Genomic DNA, 21,471 nt, shown 5'->3' with positions numbered 1-21,471 from the left:
GGATCAAGAGTCTTCACGTATGAATCTGGTGCAGCGAATTTACTACAATTTTTTTTTGTAAATTTTTCAGGCACTTAAGAGTTTGATTAGGCACCACATCTAAATTCTCATTAAATTATTTCGCTAATGAGGAATTTCATGAAATGTTTTCAATGGAAAATTCCTTCAACTTAAAATGAAAGTTTCTTCATATTTCCTCCACAATCGCTCAGTCTCTATGTAAATGCACAGTCAACAACGATTTTACGTCTGACCCAAATGATCTATTCACCACTTTGCCGCTTTTGACTTCTGTATTTGATCATGGCACTACTAGAGATATTGATAAATCCTAACATCATTGTTCAGGTGACTTATGTGGTATTTTTGTGCATTGCACTTTATGAGGACAATATCATGTCGTTATCTGTTCTTTTTCTGCATAATTGTACAAATGTATGATAATGTACTCTGTATGATTGTGTAAATGTCTGATTGATATATTGAGAATTATCTCGTGGGTTTTCTATCATTCTACTAGGGGAGGAGATGCAGCCGGTCAAAAAAAATTATAGCAGTCGGATTCTACAAGCAATCACCCTATAGTTATCGAATGCTCTCAGTCAATTTCATTTTTCAACGCACCGCAGTCACCAAAGTTTTTCAACAAGTCAAATGTCCCACTGGGCCAACAGACATAGTTTTCAAGAAACTAAAATTGATGGGTAATCAGATGCCAAAAAAGGAAAAATATTGCTTGGTAATGTGGGACAAAGTTAAATTAATGCTCCAAATTCAATATGATCAATGCAAAATAAAATTGTTGAATTTGAGGACTGGGGATTTAAAGGGGGAACTCGCTTTGCCGATCATGCAATTGTTTTTATCCTCAGAGGAATCAATAGTGGATGGAAACTCCCTATTTATTATGGCTTTTATGACAGCATGACTCGGAGATAATTTAATTCGATGTATTGAAATCCTCGTATTGAAGGTAGAAGCATGCTGCAGCAGGTTTCCACGTCTCTGCAACAGTCTGCGATCAAATGAGTGCAAATCTCTCTAATAGGTAATTAAACATTTCCTATTCTAAAAACAACATACACTTAGAGTCGATAACTATATGTGGGAGCTCGAAGAGCGTTTCATCTGAGTCGGATAAGTCAGGAGGATTTTTCTCCATCGTTTTATTTAAGACTTGATTTCCTGTAAAAATCATTAATGAATAATAAGTAATTTTAGATATATGGTAACAAGAAGTGCTCAATAATTACCAGTTTTGAATAAATGTCCTTTATTAATATATTCTGATGAATGAAAGCCATTATTTAACACATAAAAGGATGAGATGACAACGTAACTAAACAGTTGAACTTTACAGAAATGACAAATGTCAAAATCTACTTTAGCATCTACCGAATGAAAATTCTCTGTTAATCGCTGTTACCTACTAGTAGTGACTTAACACTGAACTCAACAATCCCCACTCCTCCTTCTTAAATTTGATACGAGCATGCGCAAATACTCGTGGCGACGCCAGTTGAATTACCACTATATATATAACTACTGTAGGACTGGTGAGAGCAGAGTCCACTGCGATGACTAGTGGGGGAATGGGAGTTCAATGTATAACCTACAATTTCTGGTGGAACAATCTCGCCAGTCCTGGCCAGTCCTACTGTACACTTGGAAGAGGCTCGATGTATCCTCGCATATCCATAAAAATAACTCAAAAATTGTGAATAGATTTACAAGAGGATTTTTTTATAATTTCATTGGTTATTGATTATCAGGAGTAAATATATCTAAAATAACCTGGATATTGTTATTTTGTATTGTTTTTTCGCGAGTGAAGTGACTAGGATTTATGAAAACAGTGGAAAATCGTGAGGTTTGAGCAGAGATGGCAGATTTTGATGCTATTTATGAGGAGGAAGAGGAGAATGAACAAAATTCGGAGGATCATTATGTGACAATTGTGCCAGATCCAATTGTAGTTCGTGGGGCTGGTAATATGACAGTGTACGTTTTTTAAATTTCTCCTTTGTTGTTTTCTTTTTGTTCTCATCTCAGTCCCCTGACGCTGTAACTCCGTATGATTTCAAGGTCCCTGACCCTGCCAATACCCTTAACGTCACAAAGGAGACTGGAGAGGAAAGAATGAAAGACTGAAATGTTCTCGTTCTTTTGAGGGTTGAGAGAGTTTTATTCGTGATATGTGATGTTTGCGATTATTTTTATCTTTCATTCATGAGCTCGAGCGCAGTGGGACGTGACTGGGACGACTCAATTCATTTTTACAGTTGATATTTTATGGAGAATGGGGGTTTAGAGTTGCGAAGAAGTTTTAATGGTTTTTATTGTTGTGGTGAAGCTGAATGTTTTAATTTATTCGTAGGTTTGGACTGAGCAACCGATTCGAGGCTGAATTTCCAAATGGTCTGGTTTCAAGAGTTGCCCCTGAGGAATTTAAAGCCACGGTCATGCGGGTTAATAGTGTACTGAAGAAAACATTACCTGTGAATGTTAAATGGCTTTTCTGTGGCTGCGTTTGTTGCTGCTGCACTTTGGGGTGCTCATTGTGGCCAGTCGTCTGTTTGAGTAAAAGAGTGAGTGGAGATGATTATTTAGGGGTTGTTAATTTCATTTCGAGGGATGTTAATGGTCAAGGGAAAAGGATTCACGTATGAAAAAATTCGATAGGATTCGATTTCTTAGTGAATTCGATAGAAAAAAGTCAATAGATTTAGATTTTTCGGTTTAAATTCTTCTCTTTTTTTCTATTAAACATTTTTTCTATTAAAATTATTGGGTACGGATTTTCTAAGCTTTTTCCGCTATATTTTGTTTTGTTTTGCATTACAGCATCAGAGTAAAAAAAAATGGAAAATATATGCCCAAGTATTATAGAAAAAATTCCATGAGAATAGTCATACAGGAAAATCAAAATCTATTGACTTTTTCCTATCTGATATCTTATAGAATTTCAACGAGAATTCCCTAGGATTCTACTTGAATTCCAATAGAATTTTGTAGTGAATTCGCCAAGTTTTGTTATTGAATTTTTTCATACGTGTTAACAAGGGTCAAATTATTTTATGAGTATGGAGAGGAAACTCAGTTTTAATGGTTTTTATTGTTGTAGGAAACTCAGTTTTCGGTAAAAGGTACCTTTGACATTTCCTCCGAGAAGTATCACAGGACATTGTCGTAGAAACTATATGGCACATCTGACCAATTATCGACTGATTATTCGGCTTCAAAAATTCAATTATTCCTCAAATTCCTCTGCTTTTTACTGGTATAGGAAGGAAGTTTGTCCAAAATTTTTTAGACCCTTATACTCATTGTGGAAGGGAGATATGCGCAATCGATTCTCTTCTACAGTTTATGTTCAACTAAATTTTACATGCGTAATGTCTGCTGGGACAAAAATTGAAAAATAATTTTTTTTGTATAAAAAATTTCGAATTTTCGGGGAAATAGCTGGTCTCATTTAATAGTTAAACATTGAATTTGCAATTTTCCGAATAAGCTATTTTGGTATTCCACCATAGGAAATGATATTTTTTATTTGTTATTTGTTTCGAAAAGTACAGAAAATTATAAATCAAAATGGGTATCAACGAATAAGAAACACGTTACTTAATTTCACCAGAAACATGTCTAAAATTCAGTATCATAATCCTTCTTATTTTAAGTTAGAAAGTCCTCAAATGCAGAACTGTTGGGTTTTAAAGCTAAAAATTATTGACCTCCATTAAGAACCAGTGGGTTCTTAAATTGAGGAAATTCGAGAGAGATAAAATCCTAGCTTAATTGGTCATTACTTCAACATTAATTCAGTCCAGGCATGATGTGATATACTTTCAATAACATAGGATTTATGATCTATATATTTATCCCTGTACGGATACGTTAGGGTTACTCATCACCCCACTGGATTTTCTCTCGATTTTCATATCCGTAGAAGTATTAGGATAAAGATTTTCATGTCAATTGTTGGCGTTTTTGAAATTACATTACTTTATTCCATTGAGAAATTCATATCATCCATTCGTACATCTGGAGCATGAAGTCAAAACATCATTAAATTTTTTCTAATAAGTTCAATAGAAAAGAAACAAAGCTTTTTAGAGATAGAATTTTTTCACATTTTTGAAGTTTCTCTAAGTGTTAAGTGAGTTAAGCGAGTAAATTTTTTCCCGAGTTGAGCCGTAAAAATCCCAATCCAACGGGGCGAAATCTGCTCAGGAGAGGATATAATAAAGATGTAACATCACGCTGTTGCGTTTTTAAAGCAAGGTGAAATTAGCAATGGGAGTGTAGTGGTAAATCACCCTGATGTATTCGTAGATTGAGAGCTCAAAAGGTGTACCCATAGACGATTTGGAGGGAATGATGAAGCTCAGAGACTTATTAAAAAACACTAGAAATATGAGTAGATTAATTTTAGAACAGAAAGACCCATCAATTAAACAATCCCAAGGTGTAAAAGGTTTTTTTTTCACTTCACTTATCACAGAAATCATTTGAAAATCAAAAGATGAGTGGAAATATCACCAATAGATTAGTTCGAGGACAATTCGGGACTGAATGGATTTACGAGAACTCTTGAAAAAATATTTTTCTTGCATATCTCTCAATTGCGTAGAAAAAAAAGTCTCGAATAAATTTCCGGAACCCCGTCGTTCCAAAGATAATGGCGAGATCATCTAAATAATTTCATTATGATTCATTTTCAGACACAGCATTCATTGAATAAATTACTCGAGTGGGAGAATAGCCGACTTTACCATAAACTGGGATTACATTGGAGATTGACGAAGCAGAGGTGTGATAGTTCTTCAATGATGGAATACGTAAGTGAAGCCTTTCAATTATATTTCAATGAAACTGGATAAAGAAATTTTTCAAGCGGGAATTATGCGCGAGTGAATTACAGGTTGACCTTTACCGTGATTCATTCTCTCACTCAAAGAGGAAAAATTTTGGGGTTTTTTCGGTTAGTTCGAGGGAGAATTTTAAAAATTCATTCAGCTTCAAGTAAACTTTGAACAAACTCTAATTAACGTTTCTGGCAATATTTGAGTGGTATAAGTTAAAGTTGGTGGAATTTTCCATCTGTTTGGGGAGCATTCGTTCATTAATTCATGAAATTTTTCGTTAAAGGTAGGGAGTTTCTCATTTTCCACGATTTACTCACTTGAGAGCTCAAATCATTAATTAAGATGTAGTAGTCAAGCGATAAAACATAACGAGTCGATACCTCACGTCTCGTTAATTACAGAATTACATAAATAATGACTGAGGGGAAAATGTCGAGTTTTTTTACCGAGCAATTTTTTAGACGCAAAAAAAGACAATCAATTATTCTACTCATTTCGAAGTCATTGAAAAAACATTATCCTAATATGAATTTATGACTTTCAGGTACTTCTAATCGAATTTATTCCGAAAATTCCCATATACAGACCTGACTAGACTTCATAACGTCATTTTGCAAACAGATTCAGAGATAAATCGCCGGGATTTCACCTCAGAAATGAGCTCGAAGCAACGGCAACGCTGAAATCCGATGAGAGAGAATATTTTTGTAAATATAAATCATAAAATTATACATACCATGGTGCGTTGTAGATACATCGGTTAATGGATTGATATTAACTCACCTGAAACATTGTGGTAGAGGATTTGCCTCTGTGTGTTTTGTTGAAAATAGTGGGTAAATTTTTATACAAATGCAAAATGTATTGGGAGTCAACAGTTTATTACGCATTATCACATTCATTATTTTTCGTCGTTGAGAGAAAATGTACATAGTTATAACTACTGTTATGTTGGCCACTGACGTAATGAAACGTAGACGTGTTGTGTGTTTATTCATGAAGCATCGAATGGGTTTGGTAACATTGATCATTCAAACTTGAAATTATGAATGAAAGATGGTTTATTTCGACGAATTTCAATTGTTCCGTCTATTCTATTCAATTTTTACAGAGTTGAATGATTAATTATCGCCAAAAAATTGCAATAAAACTGCTAATCACGTTTAAGATTAGTTTCAATCCCTCGGGATGAGAAATAGTGATAAAGAAATGATAAAACACTCACTTATACCATAGTTTCTATTCTTCAAGATCAACATAAGGGCAGACAACTGTGAGTTTTCACGGGCCATTTAAACTAAACATTTCAATATGTTGTCTATAGATTTCATTCATGCAAACTGAGCATTACTGATTGAAAAATCATTGGCCACGTTGCCGGTTCATCTTCTAGAAGAAATTGTGTACTCAATTTTTCAGGTAGGGTGAACCGACCAGGGTTCGAACACGCCAGTGATAGAATTCATCGACATAGGGACGCAAAATGACGGTAAATTTTGGACATGCGTCAAGTCAGTCGTAAATTTACGGTTTTCTGACCATTTCTGACTTGACGCATACCTCGTGATGCAAACTGACCGGTCAACTTACCCAATCGTCCGTATTTTTTTCTCGTTGTCATTTATGTTGAAAAATCGTCTTACTAGAATTTGAAGAGTTCTGCGGGTCGAATTTCGAAGTAACACGGCAACATGATGAATTTCGCGAATCGACTGGCTCTATCTAGATGTAAAGTGACCGTCAAGATTTTTTTTGTTATTTTTGTGACACGAAAGTCCGTTACTTTTTTTTTACCACAAATGGTCAGTAATTGGCTTTCCGTCAGTGACGTGTAATTTACATTTAAAATGACGGTAAATTGTCTGGTTAGGTTCGCCCGTTACATCTCTAAATTGACATATTTATTGTAGAAAAGATGCTCAAAGCAGTGAAATATTTTTCATATGGAACTTTTGTCCTTTTTAAAAACTAATACAATGTTTATAAATTTAATGAGAACTTGTAAAACGTCTACGAATATTATCTCGATAGTTTTTCCATTTTCATAATCTAAAATATATCACAGTTTCCATTCCCGGTGACTTGGCGCAGTGGGTAAGTTCGTTGCTTCACATGCGAAAGGTTCCGAGTTCAAATCCCGGCCGGGCAGAATGGTGCGATCTAACCATTTAAAATCTTGATCATCATCGCAGTATACCCTAACCGGGTCGAAGCGATGTAAAATAACGAAAAAAAAAACAATTTCTATTGGATTTCCATCACGCGGGCCCTACAATGATTGTACAATCAAAGAAACGTTGAAAGAAAACTGAACCTTTTCAACGAGCGTTTTTAATAAAGATTAGAAAATAAGTTCGATAGAGAGAAAATTGTAAACCAATAATTGAGCATGGGAACTAACTGACAGCCATTGGCTATTGTGACAAACGACGATCTAACAGCCGTTAGATACATTAAATTATTAATTTGCAATTTCTTAATGGGATGATGGAAGAGTTTGAACAATACTATTTTATTGCCAGTCGCAATAAACTCTAATAAACTCTGTCTCGAGTATCCGTAACATATTAATTAATTAAAAATTGCAAAAATCCCAACAACAACCCAAGGATTTGGAGCAACACATGTCAGTCATTTCGCAATATTATCTAAAAACGTCTTTTGAAAATGTTCAGTTCTTTTGTCCATTCAATCATAATTTTGGGAAACTCCAGGCCTATGTAAAACTGAATGCCAATTGGAGAACACTTCAGATCATGAAAATAAGAAAAACCGAGGTTACGTTCGAAAGATAATACACGTAGACCGTAAGTTATTAGAATCGTTTTCCACCCCGAAGGGAAGAAAACGTATATTTTAGGTCTTGCCGAGGCTTGATCCTTCGGAGATTACCTTGTGTAATCCTAACATGTGTGAGTGCTCAACGAACCATAAACCTACCTTCATAGCCATCTGTAGGGGGGAAAAGGTACCTTGTTCTCGGTTTCAAGTGCGGCTAGGCGGATAACGCAGTGAATCCTCAGTATTGCTCCGAATGTAGTGGAATCGGGGAACTATTCCACCTGCCCCCAGTGACGGCAAGGCCTTACTCGGGTCAAGTCTCGGCAAGACCTAAAATATACGTTTTCTTCCCTTCGGGGTGGAAAACGATTCTATTTTATGTCTGTGCCTTCGGCTTGACCCTTCGGAGAGATGTTTATATTCTGCCGGCACTTGAACGCGTACTGTGACTCCAAAATTTTGGAGAAAAATCATTTATTTGATCCAAAAAAACATGACACATGCAAAAGGTTAACGATTATAATCCCCTCAACATACTGGGGTAAAGTTTTCTATTAAGGAAACTCTTGAACTAGTGATCTTAGGCTTCATCACCTCCTTACAATAGTGCTTGAAGAAATTACTGGATCCCTTCCAGTTGCCTCGCTTCAGAAGCTCATCTAAATCCATTCCTCCTCGGTAATTGTGAGAGGCCACTGCGGATCTAATTGAGCCTGGGCTATCCAGAATTCCAGCCTCCTTAAAAATGTTTCTCATCCATCCTGCTATAACGGTGCGCGATGCCGCGTCCACCGTTCCTCTAGTTGTGATGAATAAGCGGGTGAGATTCTCACGTGCTTTACGCCTCTCGGCCGAGAGACGAATAAGAAGCTTAATCCAGGCTACCATGTTGAACCTGGGGTCTGGGGATTTCATGATCCTCCAGCCCGACTGGTGATGACCGACCGAGTCCGTTTTAGACCCAAATTCAGGCCACAGAATAATCTCGTCTTCTTCCATGGTGCAGAAGTCTGAGCTCAGTGATAGAAGAGTTAAATCATGGATCCTTCTCCCTGAAGCTAGCAATAATTGAAGTGCCGTATAACGAGAGACCTCGTAGAGACTCTCGATGTCTGGGAAGTTCTCCTCCAGCCATTCCACCATGGTTTCTATGTTCCAGATAGCCATCTTAACAGGTTTCAACTCTTTCGCTCTCCGTATTCCTATGGCCTTCAGTGCTGATTGTATCATGGGGTGAGCACTTAGGCTGGGGCCTCCATCTGGACTGTTGAGGGTGCAGATAATGGATTTGTGGCTCAGGATGGTGGTGTGAGCCAGTTTCTTTTTGTAAAATAAGAAGCTCAGATACCTCACTAATTCCTGTGCACTAGGTTTGTCCGAAGAGACACCCTCTGACCTACACCAGGCGAGCCACTGATTCCACACTGACGAGTAGGTCCTCCAGGAGGAATCCCTCCAGGCGGAGCCCAGGAGGTTCACCTCCGAGTCAGAAAGACCGCCTATGAACTGGCCCCACCCCGTACCTTCCAGACCTCTAAAATTAGTTCCTCGACTTTTTGAGGAGGACGTCCCGTTGTTAGATCTGTCAGATGTTTCTCGAGGTCTAGTAACTGAAACGGTGGCGCTAGACTCCTCTTTTTCAACACGCCCCTCCAAAAGGTCTTCTCCCATCTCGGGGCGACCAGAAGAAAAATCCCCTTTGCTGAGTTTAGATGCTGTAGCACCTTGGGAACTAACGGGGGAGGTGGAAAAGCCCAGGCTAACGTCACCTCCCAAGGCCTGCTGAAGGCGTTTATAAATAAGGCTTTCTCGTCGTTTGCCTCCAGAGTCACGTAGTTGGGGACTACCTTGGATCTGGCCGTTGCGAAAAGATCGATCTGGGGAGTTCCCCACTTCCTGAATATTTTCTGAAGCAATTCGGCACTCAAGTGCCAATCTGGGAGAGGTAGGGCTCTGGAAAACCTGTCCGCAATCGTGTTGAAGACTCCTGGGAGAAAGAACGGGACCAAGTGAATCTCGTATTGGTTCAGAAGGATCAGGAGGTCTCTGACTAGGTTTAGGAGCGTTTGAGATCGTGTCCCCCCCTGATTCCTGATGTATGCCACAGTCGTTTTGTTGTCTGACTGCAACATAACCGCTCTCCCCCTTAAAGATTCCTTGAAGGTCTGGATTGCTACGAGTACCGTGAAGAGTTCCTTCCTGTTGATGCTGCAGTCCTCCTGTTCCGGAGTCCAAACTCCCGCCCGATGACAATGGTCCAGATGGAACCCCCAACCTGACTGTGAAACGTCGGTTGTCAGAAAGATGTCGGGCTCCGGTTGGAAAATGAGGCTCGTCTGATGAATGTTCGACCTCCACCACGCGCAGTCCAGACTGCTTAAGTGTAGTAGAGGGAACTTCTTGTGTGGGGAGGTTTTCGATAGGCGCCGACAACCTCGCTGGAGATGACGCGAAAAGAGCCTCCCCAGAGGTATGACGTAAGCAGCGAAATTGAGCATTCCTAGGAGGGAGCTTCCTAATTTCCAGCTCCACACTCCTGAGTCGAGCAATCTTCCTATCAAACGAAGGATCCGGATCTTCTTGTCCTCTGGGAGAGATATCTCGTTCAATTTTGTGTCCCACAGAATGCCCAGGAATTCGATTCTGTGCGAAGGGGAGATGATGGATTTCTCCAAGTTTATCACCCAGCCCAAGGAGCGCAGAAAGTCCAACGTGAACTGAACGTGTAACCGCAGAATCTCGGCATCTTGGTGGGCGAGGAGGAAGTCGTCGAGATAGACCAGGACCCTGATCCCTTGTTGCCGAAGAACACCCGCCAACCAGTTGCTTATACTGGCGAAAGCCGAGGGGGCTGTCGATAGGCCGAAGGAGAGGCAAGTTATATTGAACAGTTGACCTTTGTATGAGAGGCAAAGGTATCTGCGGTGTCTTGTCTGGATGGGGATGTGGAGATAGGCTTGAGAGAGGTCTACCTTTGACAAAAGTCGTTTCTTTGGAGAAATGAGGGTACTTTTCGCTGATTTATTAGATGAAATGTCGGAGGGAGAAAGTAGTCGTTTAAGCACTGGAGGTTGAAAATCTGACGAAACTTCCCCCTGGCTTTGGGATCAAGAACATTGGAGAAATAAAACCCGTCTTCCAGGTTGCCTTCTCGATTATACCCTGGAGTAGCATCGACTCTATCTCCTTCGTCATTTGTGGTGATTCTCTTGTCGCAAATTTTGAGATATTTAGAACGGAGAAAGGGATCGATGGAGGCGCCCTGACGAACGGAATGCAGTAACCTTTCAAGACGTTGATGATGTACTTTGTAGCCCCCCACTTCTCCCACTGTGGAATGAAACGATTTAGCAGACCTCCCCTGAACCGATAGTCAAGCTCGGCGGGGAGCTCGGAGTCTGCCCCTTGAAGACTCTCTTCGCACTGGCTGACCTCTTGGTCTCCTGTCAAACCTCAAGTCTTTGGCTGAGAAAGGTGGCCTACGAGACCGAAATGTGGAGGGCTGAATTCTGAGGTGGTGCCTTGGTTCTCTCGGTCGAGTGTCCTTCGTAGTAGTCTGAGATTTTTCTTGGAATTCCCTGGGATCAGGGAGGCGAAAGGATCTTTTCCCCTGATACAACACTTTTTGCACTCCCCCTTGCTGCTCCAAGAACTCGGCCAACTGCTTCTCGTCAAATAAATGTGATTCTGAGGGCGGAATCTCCGAGAGCTTTAGTGCTTGGTGTGGATTTCTTGGTTTGAAGTATCCTCTTCTCATCTCGATAATCTCGGCTCTGCGAGCACAAGCAAAATGAAGTAAATCACCCGAGATCGACTTCACTGAGGAGACTCCCTCGAAAAAGGCCTCTTTAATGTCCTCCCTTATCTGAGGATGCTTTGAAGCCAAAGACTTGACTGCTGATGTCAGCCTCTGTCTCTGCAGTAAAAGGCCATGGGAAAAAATTCCTGCCATCGCATCAGCCTTGGCTAGTGACAGGGAACCGATGCTTTTCGGGGCGATAAAGCCCAGCTGACTGTTCACCTTGAGACTATCGAAGACCGGCGAGGCTTATTTTTTCTGCACGTCTTTGTATTTAATGTTGTTCCAAGCTGAGGAGCCAAGCTTTTGGCACCTGACCCCTTGGGTTCTTATCTCCGGATCGGGTGCGGGGATGAGAGGTTCACACTCATTTACCTGAGGAGCTAGTGACTGTTCGAAATCCATGGTGGCCCGGGCTGCCTCTTGATCTTGGGTGGATTGACCAATGTCCCAAGGTAATGGATCTTCATTCTCACCGTCGTATTCACCCTCGGAAGAGTCATCCGAGAAGTGAGGGTGTCGGTTGGATTCTTGAATACTATTCATTCTCTGACTCAAGTCCTTGAGCATCGAGAGAACTCCTGACTCAAAGTCTTCCTGACGGTGACGCTTTGAGTCTGGCAAGAGTGGCAATCACGTTGTCTTTCTCGTCCAATTTCCTCTTCGTCCCCTCGGGCTACTTTGAGCCAGAATCACCATTTTTTTCTCCACTGTCTATCTGTCTCAGAATCTGGTCCGCTTGGGAACACGATACAAATCTGTGGCTCACTGGTTTAATAATCTCGAAGAATAATTCTGCTTCCGCCGCTGAGCCTCGAATCTTATTAACCAGAGCAGGTGGGCTTGTAAGCAGCACTCTACCAAATGAGAGGCTCAGTAGCCAGACTTTAATATTCTCCCATGTCTCCTCCGCCAGTCCTGTGGCTTCCGGGTCGAAGATTCTCACCAGCTCGACGGTTGGCAAGGCAAACTTGGTTTTGGCTACGATTACTTCTGATATTACCGATCTCTCTCCAAAGAGCTCTGCTGTGGACAGGTTCTGGACCTGTAATTCTAGCCAGCCGTCCGGTAGCGTGGACAAGGCCAGCTCCTTCACGCTATCTAACAGAGCATCCTCCATTTCACAATCCGCAGCTTCCCCTAACAGCTCCTCCCTCGTAGGGATCGACGTCTGGAACAGAAAATCTAAGTGTGAGGGGAGAGCTCCTTCATAACTCCCGCTAAGAGTCCATTATTTCAGGGCGTGAGAAATCGACGGCCCGATGGGTTTTTTGACAGCGTGGTTCTATCTGGGTAAAAGTCGTGGCGGAACAAGCGACTCCCCAGATATCTTGCTCCAGCATAAAAATGCCAGCAGAAAAGGGTAAAAGTCGAGGCGAAACCTGCAACTCCCCAGTTGCTATTTCAACCTCGTCGACACTATGGCGGCCAGTCTGACCGCCCGCGTCACCCCATCCAAATGGGGTTAAGAGAAACCGTGCCGCTAATCCCCCTGCAACAGAACATAAAAGGGCAACGGGAATACTTACCATTGACCTTTTTGACTCTTCCATTATGGAATCGCACCTTCCGTGCGTAATTAATAACGAACGTTACAAAAACGTTGAGCACAAACACACGCTTCGGAAAACAAAAGCGTACTGAGGATTCACTGCGTTATCCGCCTAGCCGCACTTGAAACCTAGAACAAGGTACCTTTTCCCCCCTACAGATGGCTCTGAAGGTAGGTTTATGGTTCGTTGAGCACTCACACATGTTAGGATTACACAAGGTAATCTCCGAAGGGTCAAGCCGAAGGCACAGGCATAAAATATTGAATTTTATTCGACTGATCACGAGTATTGAACCACTCTTACTTGTTCGACGACTGAGTGGTTCACTCCATCGACTTCTTTTTCTAAAGATATTTTCTGCGAGAGGAATTTTTTGACAGTGTGAGATGGTTCTTCGTCGTAAAAGAAGCACTAGAAGTCATGCAAAATTTGAAAATGAATCATCAAGAAAATTATGTTGAAAAGAATGTGAACTCTGTCTTAAAAATTGCGTGCACGCCATCGGTGTCGAAAATCCTCAATTCAATAATTCATCGCGTTAAAAATTGACCTCACAGCTGTCTGGTCTTGATCTCCCGTAACGTTGATCGTGTCATTTATCTATTATAATTATAATATGTTTTCACCTCATTCAATTCGTACATCTCGTTAAGAACACACGTTGCGCGCAGTCTTTCATCTCAGTTAATATTAGCGTGAAATCTTGAAAACAGGATAGATCGGCCATGATTTCAAAAGCGATTTCTGTCCTTAGAGGGCTGTGATGAGAATAAAGACTAGCGTTATGATTTGTTTGGTATCAAAGGCCTTTTTACGTATGAGACAGAATTTATTTTATCGGTAGCAGCGTTGAATTTTGAAGCTGTAGAGGCACGATTTTTGAAATTTTTCAACGATAATTTGTTGCATTGCTTCACCTTTATAGCCTTCGCAGAAGCAATAAATCATCGCTAGATTGATGAATTCATCAAAAGATAACAGCTTAAATTCGTAAAGATATTTTTAATTGTATAAATAATATAAATATTACAACGCAAACAGTGGGGTATAATCCACGTGCATTTTTTCCGTTAATCGCAAATTGTTGATGAATTTTGTGGGAAACACGTCAGCGAGAACATGGAACATTTGGCGCAAGTGGATAATCGCTTAATGCCTGAGTAAAAAATATCATTCGAGCGAATATTAGTCGTTCGTCATCGAGTAAAATCCCTGAAAAAAAAACTAATAAAATGATAAACGTGGTGTCGACGTGTGCCTTTGCTCATGAATCATTTTTTGAGAACCTAATGTATAGTCACCAGTTCCTAAAAGAGGTAATTGTAAATAACTCATTGTATCAGTTGTAATCGAACGCTTACATCGTAGGATTATAGATAAATCATATCAGGAGGGCTAGGGGGTGTAATTGAACATAATTCATCATTCTGCTTGCCATTCAGAGGGTAACAGGAGCAGAGTAACGTGATATCGAGTGAATAAAGTAAATGGAAATGAAATTGCATTTGTTTCTTTATTTCTTTAAGTATCCCCCAATACCACGATCAATTGCAGAAAAGTCCCTAACATTTTCTCGAAGAACAAACCCAAAAATGAAGATGACAGGAAAGCCATTATTATTCCATTGATTCATTATTTTAGGAGAAAAGATAAAAAGACATTTCTCCAAACTAACGAAAATAGTAATGAAAAAATCTGCGGGGGGCTGTATCTTTGATACAGCTGTAATTTTACTCGGATACATCTGTGGTCTTGTCTTTCCTTCACTGAACATCATGTTTTTTCATTGTATATATTTATATAGGAATACTAGAAGAATTCGGTATTTCGCACCGTCACATCATGATAAGACGTTTTTTATCATCACGATACGATTGAATTGTTATGTACAACCAAAATCCCTACATAAACGCTCAATTCAATGTATTTCATTCACAACGAAATCGTCACATATAAACACCCTTGCGAATTTTAACACGGTGCCACAAATTTTATCTATTTCGTACAATAGTAACCAACTGTCGATATTTTGGCGACCAGCGCTAAGGATCCCTCAAAATTGTAATTTTTTTTTTTAACTGGAGAATTTTCTAGAAAAATCTGGAATTTGCTAGAAAAATCTAGAATGTTCTAGAATTTCGATAGATGGCGCCACTGCAGATAAGGAACCATAAGGACTTTTTCCGTAAATGTCCCCCCATAACGAAAACATAGACGTATCCACGTCAAAAAAATGACCGACTGTAATGGTTGGGTGAAAGGTGTTGCTCTGGCGGACATCCGAATGCCGCTCCGTGTAGCGCGGTTAGTATTTGGATGGGTGACCGCTTAAGAACACTCGTCCAAAAATTTCGGAAGGTAGACACGGTGTAGTGCACGGAGAGAAATATTCAATAAAAATTACGTATCTTTTCCGTAATTCCGGAGCGAAATATGGCTGTAGGAAATGTTACGGAACTATCACGGAATTTTTCCAGAGCGTTTGGTAATTTTTATCTGAATCTCCTGCGAAAAATTACGATACCGTCACTTAAATTTTCTGAGTTGATTCCGTAATCGGTGAGCGAATTGTAAGTTCCGTAATTTTTACTGAACATTTCTCTTCGTGTGGCCTAATATGTGCCCCTCTGGTCAGTGCGACAGAAGGGTATATTAGGGCTCTGCAGAATCGGCCGGCTGTACGACTGGGGTTTTTGCATGGTTTCCCGTGCAGTCCTAGCTCGAATGGGGTACAGTTGATAAGAGTAAGACGACCCATGGTAAATGGCGATTAAATATGAAGAGAAGAGTGGGAGAGGCAGGCAAATGAAAAAGGGGAGTCTATAAAACCGTAACGGTAGGAGGAAAGGAATGAATAAAAAAAAAAGTAATGTAAAATGTTTCGTAAAATTTTCTCATAGTCATTGACAATCGATAAGATTTCACACTAACAAGATAAGTCGTTGGACACGAAAGAATGAATTATCATTGAATCCTTTTTAAAGATTGAAGACGTATAGGAAATGAAAAAAATCGAAGTACTCGGGATTTGACTCGGGTGGGTATCGAAGCCCATGACCTTCCTCAATTTGAGGAATGTATTAATATTGGTTGATAAAACCATTATTAACACATTCTTGATTTTTATAGAAATTTTAAGACGAATCTCAGTTCGATAGTAAAAACGGTTGCCAAGATTGGCGATTGTCGAAAATTTGTTAATAACAAATCAGTGATTCATTAAATCGAAATTTCCTTTGCGCCATTCAACAAAGGAATTCATAGACTATGTTCGGTAAATATTTCAGAAGTTTTTATGAAAATTAGGCCCGGTTGCACCACCCCCTGTTAAAGTTACCAGCCAGTACACCTCTGGTAAATCTTTGATAAATTTTATTCGGATGTTACTGGAGGTTTATCGAGAGTCTCCTTAACAGAGATTTATCCCCCCGGTAAATGTCTGTTAAGTAATCCTCAATTAGTTTGCAATGATTTCATTTTTTAAACTTTGAAAGGTTTGAGTTTGATTTTTAATTTTAAACTTTTAGGAAACATTTAAAAAATCTGAAAAAATTGGAACGTTTGCTTTTGGAATAGAATTGATGGAATAATTAGAAAATTGCAATATTTGAAAATTAGGGGTGAGTGGGGCGAAGTGAAACGACCCGGGAAAATAAAACGAGGGGTAGAATGAAACGCGGAGGAAAGTGAAACGGTAGCGAATTTCATTCTTAAGAGTCAAATAGTTTTGAGGGTCAAATGAGAGAGTGATCAGAAGGATCGAAAGTTCTTAAAGGTCAAGTGGGAGAGACAAGTAAAGTAATCAGAAGAGCCAAATAGGAGAGAAAGGGACAGAGATCACTCTACTTGTTTCTGCCATAAGAGCCTGAGAAAGTTGCAACCATCTGATTTCTTCCACTATTTCTCAAAACTGTTCGACCCTTCGTTATTTTTTTGGTAGGGGGATAGAGGGGTAAAAGGGACCGTGTGGGTAAAATGGACCACAAACTGTTTTTCATTTAAGGAGAGGTTACTATGAGTTTTAAAAGTCACGGAATATTGCAGTGAGATTTATTGAAGACATTGAAGATCGATTGAAGATCGATCGTACATTGAAGATCGATTATATCGTCGCATTAAATTCAAAGGGGCATAAGTGCCAAAAAACCCATTTTAAAAGTGAAAGAGGCGTATGTTCCGAATTCCTGTTTTTTCGGTTTTTCGTGGAATTTCTGACCAAAAATCGGAAAAAAAAAAATTTTACGAAGAAGGCGTAATTGCTATATTTCAACGGGAAAGGGGCGTATCTCCACACTTACGCCTGTTTCATTTCATTCAAAAAATGACACTTACGCCCTTTTTACATTATGTGTTGTGCACTTCGGATGACACATTTCATGTTGAAATAAAACGAAAAGGGCGTAAGTCCCACATACGCCTCTCTCTCATTATATCTTAGGTCTACTCGCGATAATGAGTTTTATATTGTTATATCAACATAAAACGCTTTAACTATTTTCTTCTTCCTTTATGGTCTCATTTTCTTCCAAAATGTTCAAAGCAGTCACGACTCGAAATTTCATACAGATAATTTCCTGAAATTCGCAGTCATAATTTTAAAAAATGCAATAAATTAATGAATGAAATCGAATAAATTTAGAAGAAAATTTTAGTTTAATTACTGATATTTCTCATGAAATTGTTTCATTCAAGCAAAAAATCAAAGGGAAATAATTTGAACATTCATGATGAGAGGGAGGGAGGGGAGGTTAATGTAGAATCAAATATTATTTATTATTAGGGCTGTAGTGCATGTGATTCCGTTTATACTTGATGAATCAATAGGAACGAACAGTAACAAATGAAGGGACATATATATTGGAGTTACGCCCCTCTGTGATTATTGCTTCAAAAACAAAGGGACGTATGTGCCTGAGTTACGCCCCTTTGGAATTATTCATTCTCAATATGAGCTAGAAAAGAAACAAAAAGTATAAAAAGAAAGAGGCGTATGTGCTGGAGATACGCCCCTTCAGTACTTGCTAGTTGGACTTACGTCCATTTGCCACTTCAGAAATTTGTCCACAAAAAACCTTTCATAAGTTGAGAAAACTCCATTTCGAAGGAAAAAAAAAACATACGCCCCTTTGGTATTAAGAGAAAAAAAATCTCAGAGAAATGGCACTTACGCCCCTTTCATTTTAATGCGACGATATATCTTGAAAAACGAAGAATGAGTTCAAAAAAAGATTGTTTATTGCATGTTTGCTCCCCAGGCGCTTGAAATCTAAAAAAATAGTCCAGTGTACTCTATTTCAGAGCTACGAGAGTCTTTTTTTCTCAATTTTTTTTCAAATATGTGTAGAACAACAATTACGAGGTACTTGTTTCAAATTCAACTCCTAAATAGTCAATTCCGTGACTTTTTTAATTAAAAAAAATCAATATTCCTGCAAAATAGCCAGGAAAATAATCCTGAAAATAATTATAGTATTTTGGATTTGAGGAAAAAATTTAGAAGTATTCATTCTCCGGGCTGTTTTGCTTGAATATTGCAATTTTTTATTCGGAAAAGAATGAAATTGGTTATTTAGAAGTCGAATTTCGAAAAAGTACCTCGTAATTGTTATTCTACAGATCTTTTGGAAAATTTCGAAAACTATAGATTCTGAGATTTTCAATCATCAAGTTTGTCTATTGAAGTAGCTCCACACTCACGATAAATTTGAAAATCATTAAAAACTGCAAGGGATTCCCAGGAAATTCGATTCGATTCAGAAGCGTATTTTTTTCTCAATTTAATGGCCGGTGGATTTTTTAGTGAAAAAATGGTGGAAAATCAGGATTTAAACCAGTGCGGGGCTGTTCATTTACTACGAAAGACATTCAGAGGGGGGTCCTAGGATTTCTGAGTTCATTATTAGGAGGGAGGGGAGGAGGGTGAAAATTTCATATAAATACGGGAAAAAGTCACGTGTTACCAACTAAAATTTCCAGTGCTGGAATTCTTCCCTGGCCATCACTTTGAGCCCTTTTTCCAGTGCCAGCACTAGAATTTTTCTGGAGAATTTCTCTCCGTGCAAAATTCGAAATGGAGGCAAATCCGTTACGATTACGAATAAATGATTTTTAGGGTGGAAAATTGATTGCTTCTGAAGGATTTATGGAAAACGATAAAAACATGAATTTGTTAATTATTTCATAAATTTTTCACACGAAACAGTTGTGACGAGGCATATTCATTTATTTTTTATTATTTTTCTACATATTTTTTCCCACTACACACTGCCCCCTAAAATGTAAATCCCGCCACCGTTGGATACCCCTTCCCTCACTTTTCCCCCTCATCGCCCCTCTGCCCCTGCCCTTGGACATCACGAAGACATCAGCCGAAGGAAGACATCAGTTCCGGCCCCACCCGATCAATTGGAGAAGCCAACGCCTCCTGGAAATTTCCCATACTGGATCCCCGAATATTCAACACCTGCAATAATCCCCAGCGAGACATCCCTGGATTGTGGTCATCGTCATCACTCACCCGTGCTGATTGGCCCCGATTGCTCCCGAATTACAACCCGAAGGACTTCGGCACCTGACAAACCCCCACGAATCACGGAGGAAACGAAAAGACCGTCACTCGTGTAACCGCTGTCCTGGACCCTGCCACGTGCGCCCCAAGAGTTGAAGAAATAGTGTATATACCCCGAAATTCCGTATATTGGATTTTGTGATAGAGTGAAGAGGATTTTGGTGCCCGAGCTCATCCCGGCTCTAAATACTGTGCCCCTGGAGTCTGAAAGGAGGAACGAAGGCTCAATCGCTGGAGTCGCTGAAGGACCCGGATTAGACCTTAACTGGAAGTCGTGAGTACGAGTTGTCCCCCTCATTTCCCCCTCGCCACAAGAAGTATTCCTTTCTATACCCCCCAACGATGAGCCTACACTCTTTGTTTCTTCCCCATTTAGTTATTCTTTTCATATTTAGTTGCATTCCCTCGACACGAATAGCTTCTCCCCTTTTTCTGCATTAGAGTCACTCCTCTTTTTACGTGTACAAAAGTTGCCTGGCCTTACCCATAACCCTAGATCCAAGTAAAAGGCATTTCAAACGTCTTACGACGATCTAATATGTAAATTAATAGAAATATAGATATTTAGTTAATTTTATCCCTCATTTGTCCTCATTATTTAATTGCCCTAAATCCCCCTTTTAGGAAATAATATTAATTAAATATTGAAAGGTCACACAGTGTAACAAAACGGTTATAGATCCCGTCAAAGAGTGAAACAATTAGAAGGTCCAAACGGGAAAGATTTTCTGCCTTCACCCTCCTGTATGGCCCTTGTGATCCTTTCAGGCGACTCTAACGTTTGACCTATATAACTATTTAATTCTACCCTTCCGTTCGATCCTTGTGAAATAAGAGCTTTGGACTCTGGTAAACTGGGTGACCCTGATAACCCATTTTACCCCTCTCCTCCCCCTAGTTGATACGAAAAAAACAAAGCATCTGAATTCTGCTATACATTCGGTTTTTGCTATCGTTTCATTTTGCCCGGCGTTTCACTTTACCCTGGGTCCCCTACGGCCATTTTTTATGGATAATAATTATTATATAATATAATTCATTCATTTATGGCACGCCGTGCAATAAGTCGAGTTTATCGCACGCTGCGCTTCGCGCAGCGTGCTTCAAGCTCGACTTCTGCACGATGTGGCATAAAATAGTATAAACCACTCGGGCATAAACTTCGTTTTCAACGAATGTGAATACAGATCTCGCCTTCGGCTCGGCCTGTAAACTTCACATTCGTCGAAAACGAAATTTGTGCCCTTGTACTCTAATGTACTATTATAAAAAATCAATTTTCCGGCCTGAAAATACTTTTTTCGAAATCGTAGCAAATTTATAAATTTTCTGAATTTTACTAGAAATCATTTTCATGCACAAAAAATAAGGTTCCCAAAAGTTTAAACAATTTCACTTACTTATTTATGAGAAGGAAATGTTAACAATAAAAAAATTCTTTACAAAATGGAATTTGAATGAAGCTCGATTACCATGAATTTTTTCAAATTTATCGCATAAGAATCTGAGATAAAATCAGAAAGTCTACTTCTGGAGAAAAATCTATAACATAATTCAAAAGATACAATTTTTGAAGATTACGATCATTTTTCATGAAAAATTTATTCAAAATATGAGTGTTCCACCCTGCAACGATTTTTTTGGAAATCCTCACAAATTTATTAACATTCAGAATTTCATCATCAATCGATCGATTTCATGCCTAAAAATAAGGTTTCCGAAAGTTTAAACAATTTTAATTATTCATTTGCAAGAAGGGAATGTTTGAAAGAATAATAATTATTTACAAAATGTAATTGAAATAAAGCTGAATATCCATGATTTTTTTTTTAATTTTCACACGTAATTTGATTGGAAAATTTAATCATTGAAAATATCTGAATGTATAATGTGATCCGTATC

The 21,471-nt window shown here is 39.2% G+C and overlaps 1 protein-coding gene across 1 annotated transcript; it reads left to right on the top strand.

The window, feature by feature from the left end:
• Positions 1 to 1,563: 1,563 nt before the first annotated feature.
• LOC107045916 (cysteine-rich hydrophobic domain-containing protein 2) lies at positions 1,564 to 7,024 on the top strand. The gene is made up of 4 exons (XM_015268330.2): positions 1,564 to 2,001; positions 2,378 to 2,588; positions 4,725 to 4,841; positions 5,413 to 7,024. The coding sequence occupies exons 1-4, from the start codon at positions 1,883 to 1,885 to the stop codon at positions 5,461 to 5,463; spliced, it is 498 nt and encodes a 165-aa protein (XP_015123816.1). The 5' UTR covers positions 1,564 to 1,882; the 3' UTR covers positions 5,464 to 7,024.
• The last annotated feature ends 14,447 nt before the right edge of the window (positions 7,025 to 21,471 follow it).

This window comes from Diachasma alloeum, unplaced genomic scaffold (genome assembly GCF_001412515.2).
Source record: "Diachasma alloeum isolate Michigan unplaced genomic scaffold, Dall2.0 Dall_scaffold_00181, whole genome shotgun sequence".
NCBI lineage: Eukaryota > Metazoa > Arthropoda > Insecta > Hymenoptera > Braconidae > Diachasma > Diachasma alloeum.
Note: the sequence above shows the minus strand (reverse complement) of the source record. Positions and strands in the feature narration are given on the sequence as shown.

Bases quoted from the DNA above. Each gene is read 5' to 3' on its own strand.
- LOC107045916 (XM_015268330.2), top strand. From the start codon at position 1,883: ATGGCAGATTTTGATGCTATTTATGAGGAGGAAGAGGAGAATGAACAA. The intron at 2,002-2,377 runs GTACGTTTTTTA...ATTTATTCGTAG, and splicing joins GGGGCTGGTAATATGACAGT to GTTTGGACTGAGCAACCGAT. The intron at 2,589-4,724 runs GTGAGTGGAGAT...ATTCATTTTCAG, and splicing joins TCGTCTGTTTGAGTAAAAGA to ACACAGCATTCATTGAATAA.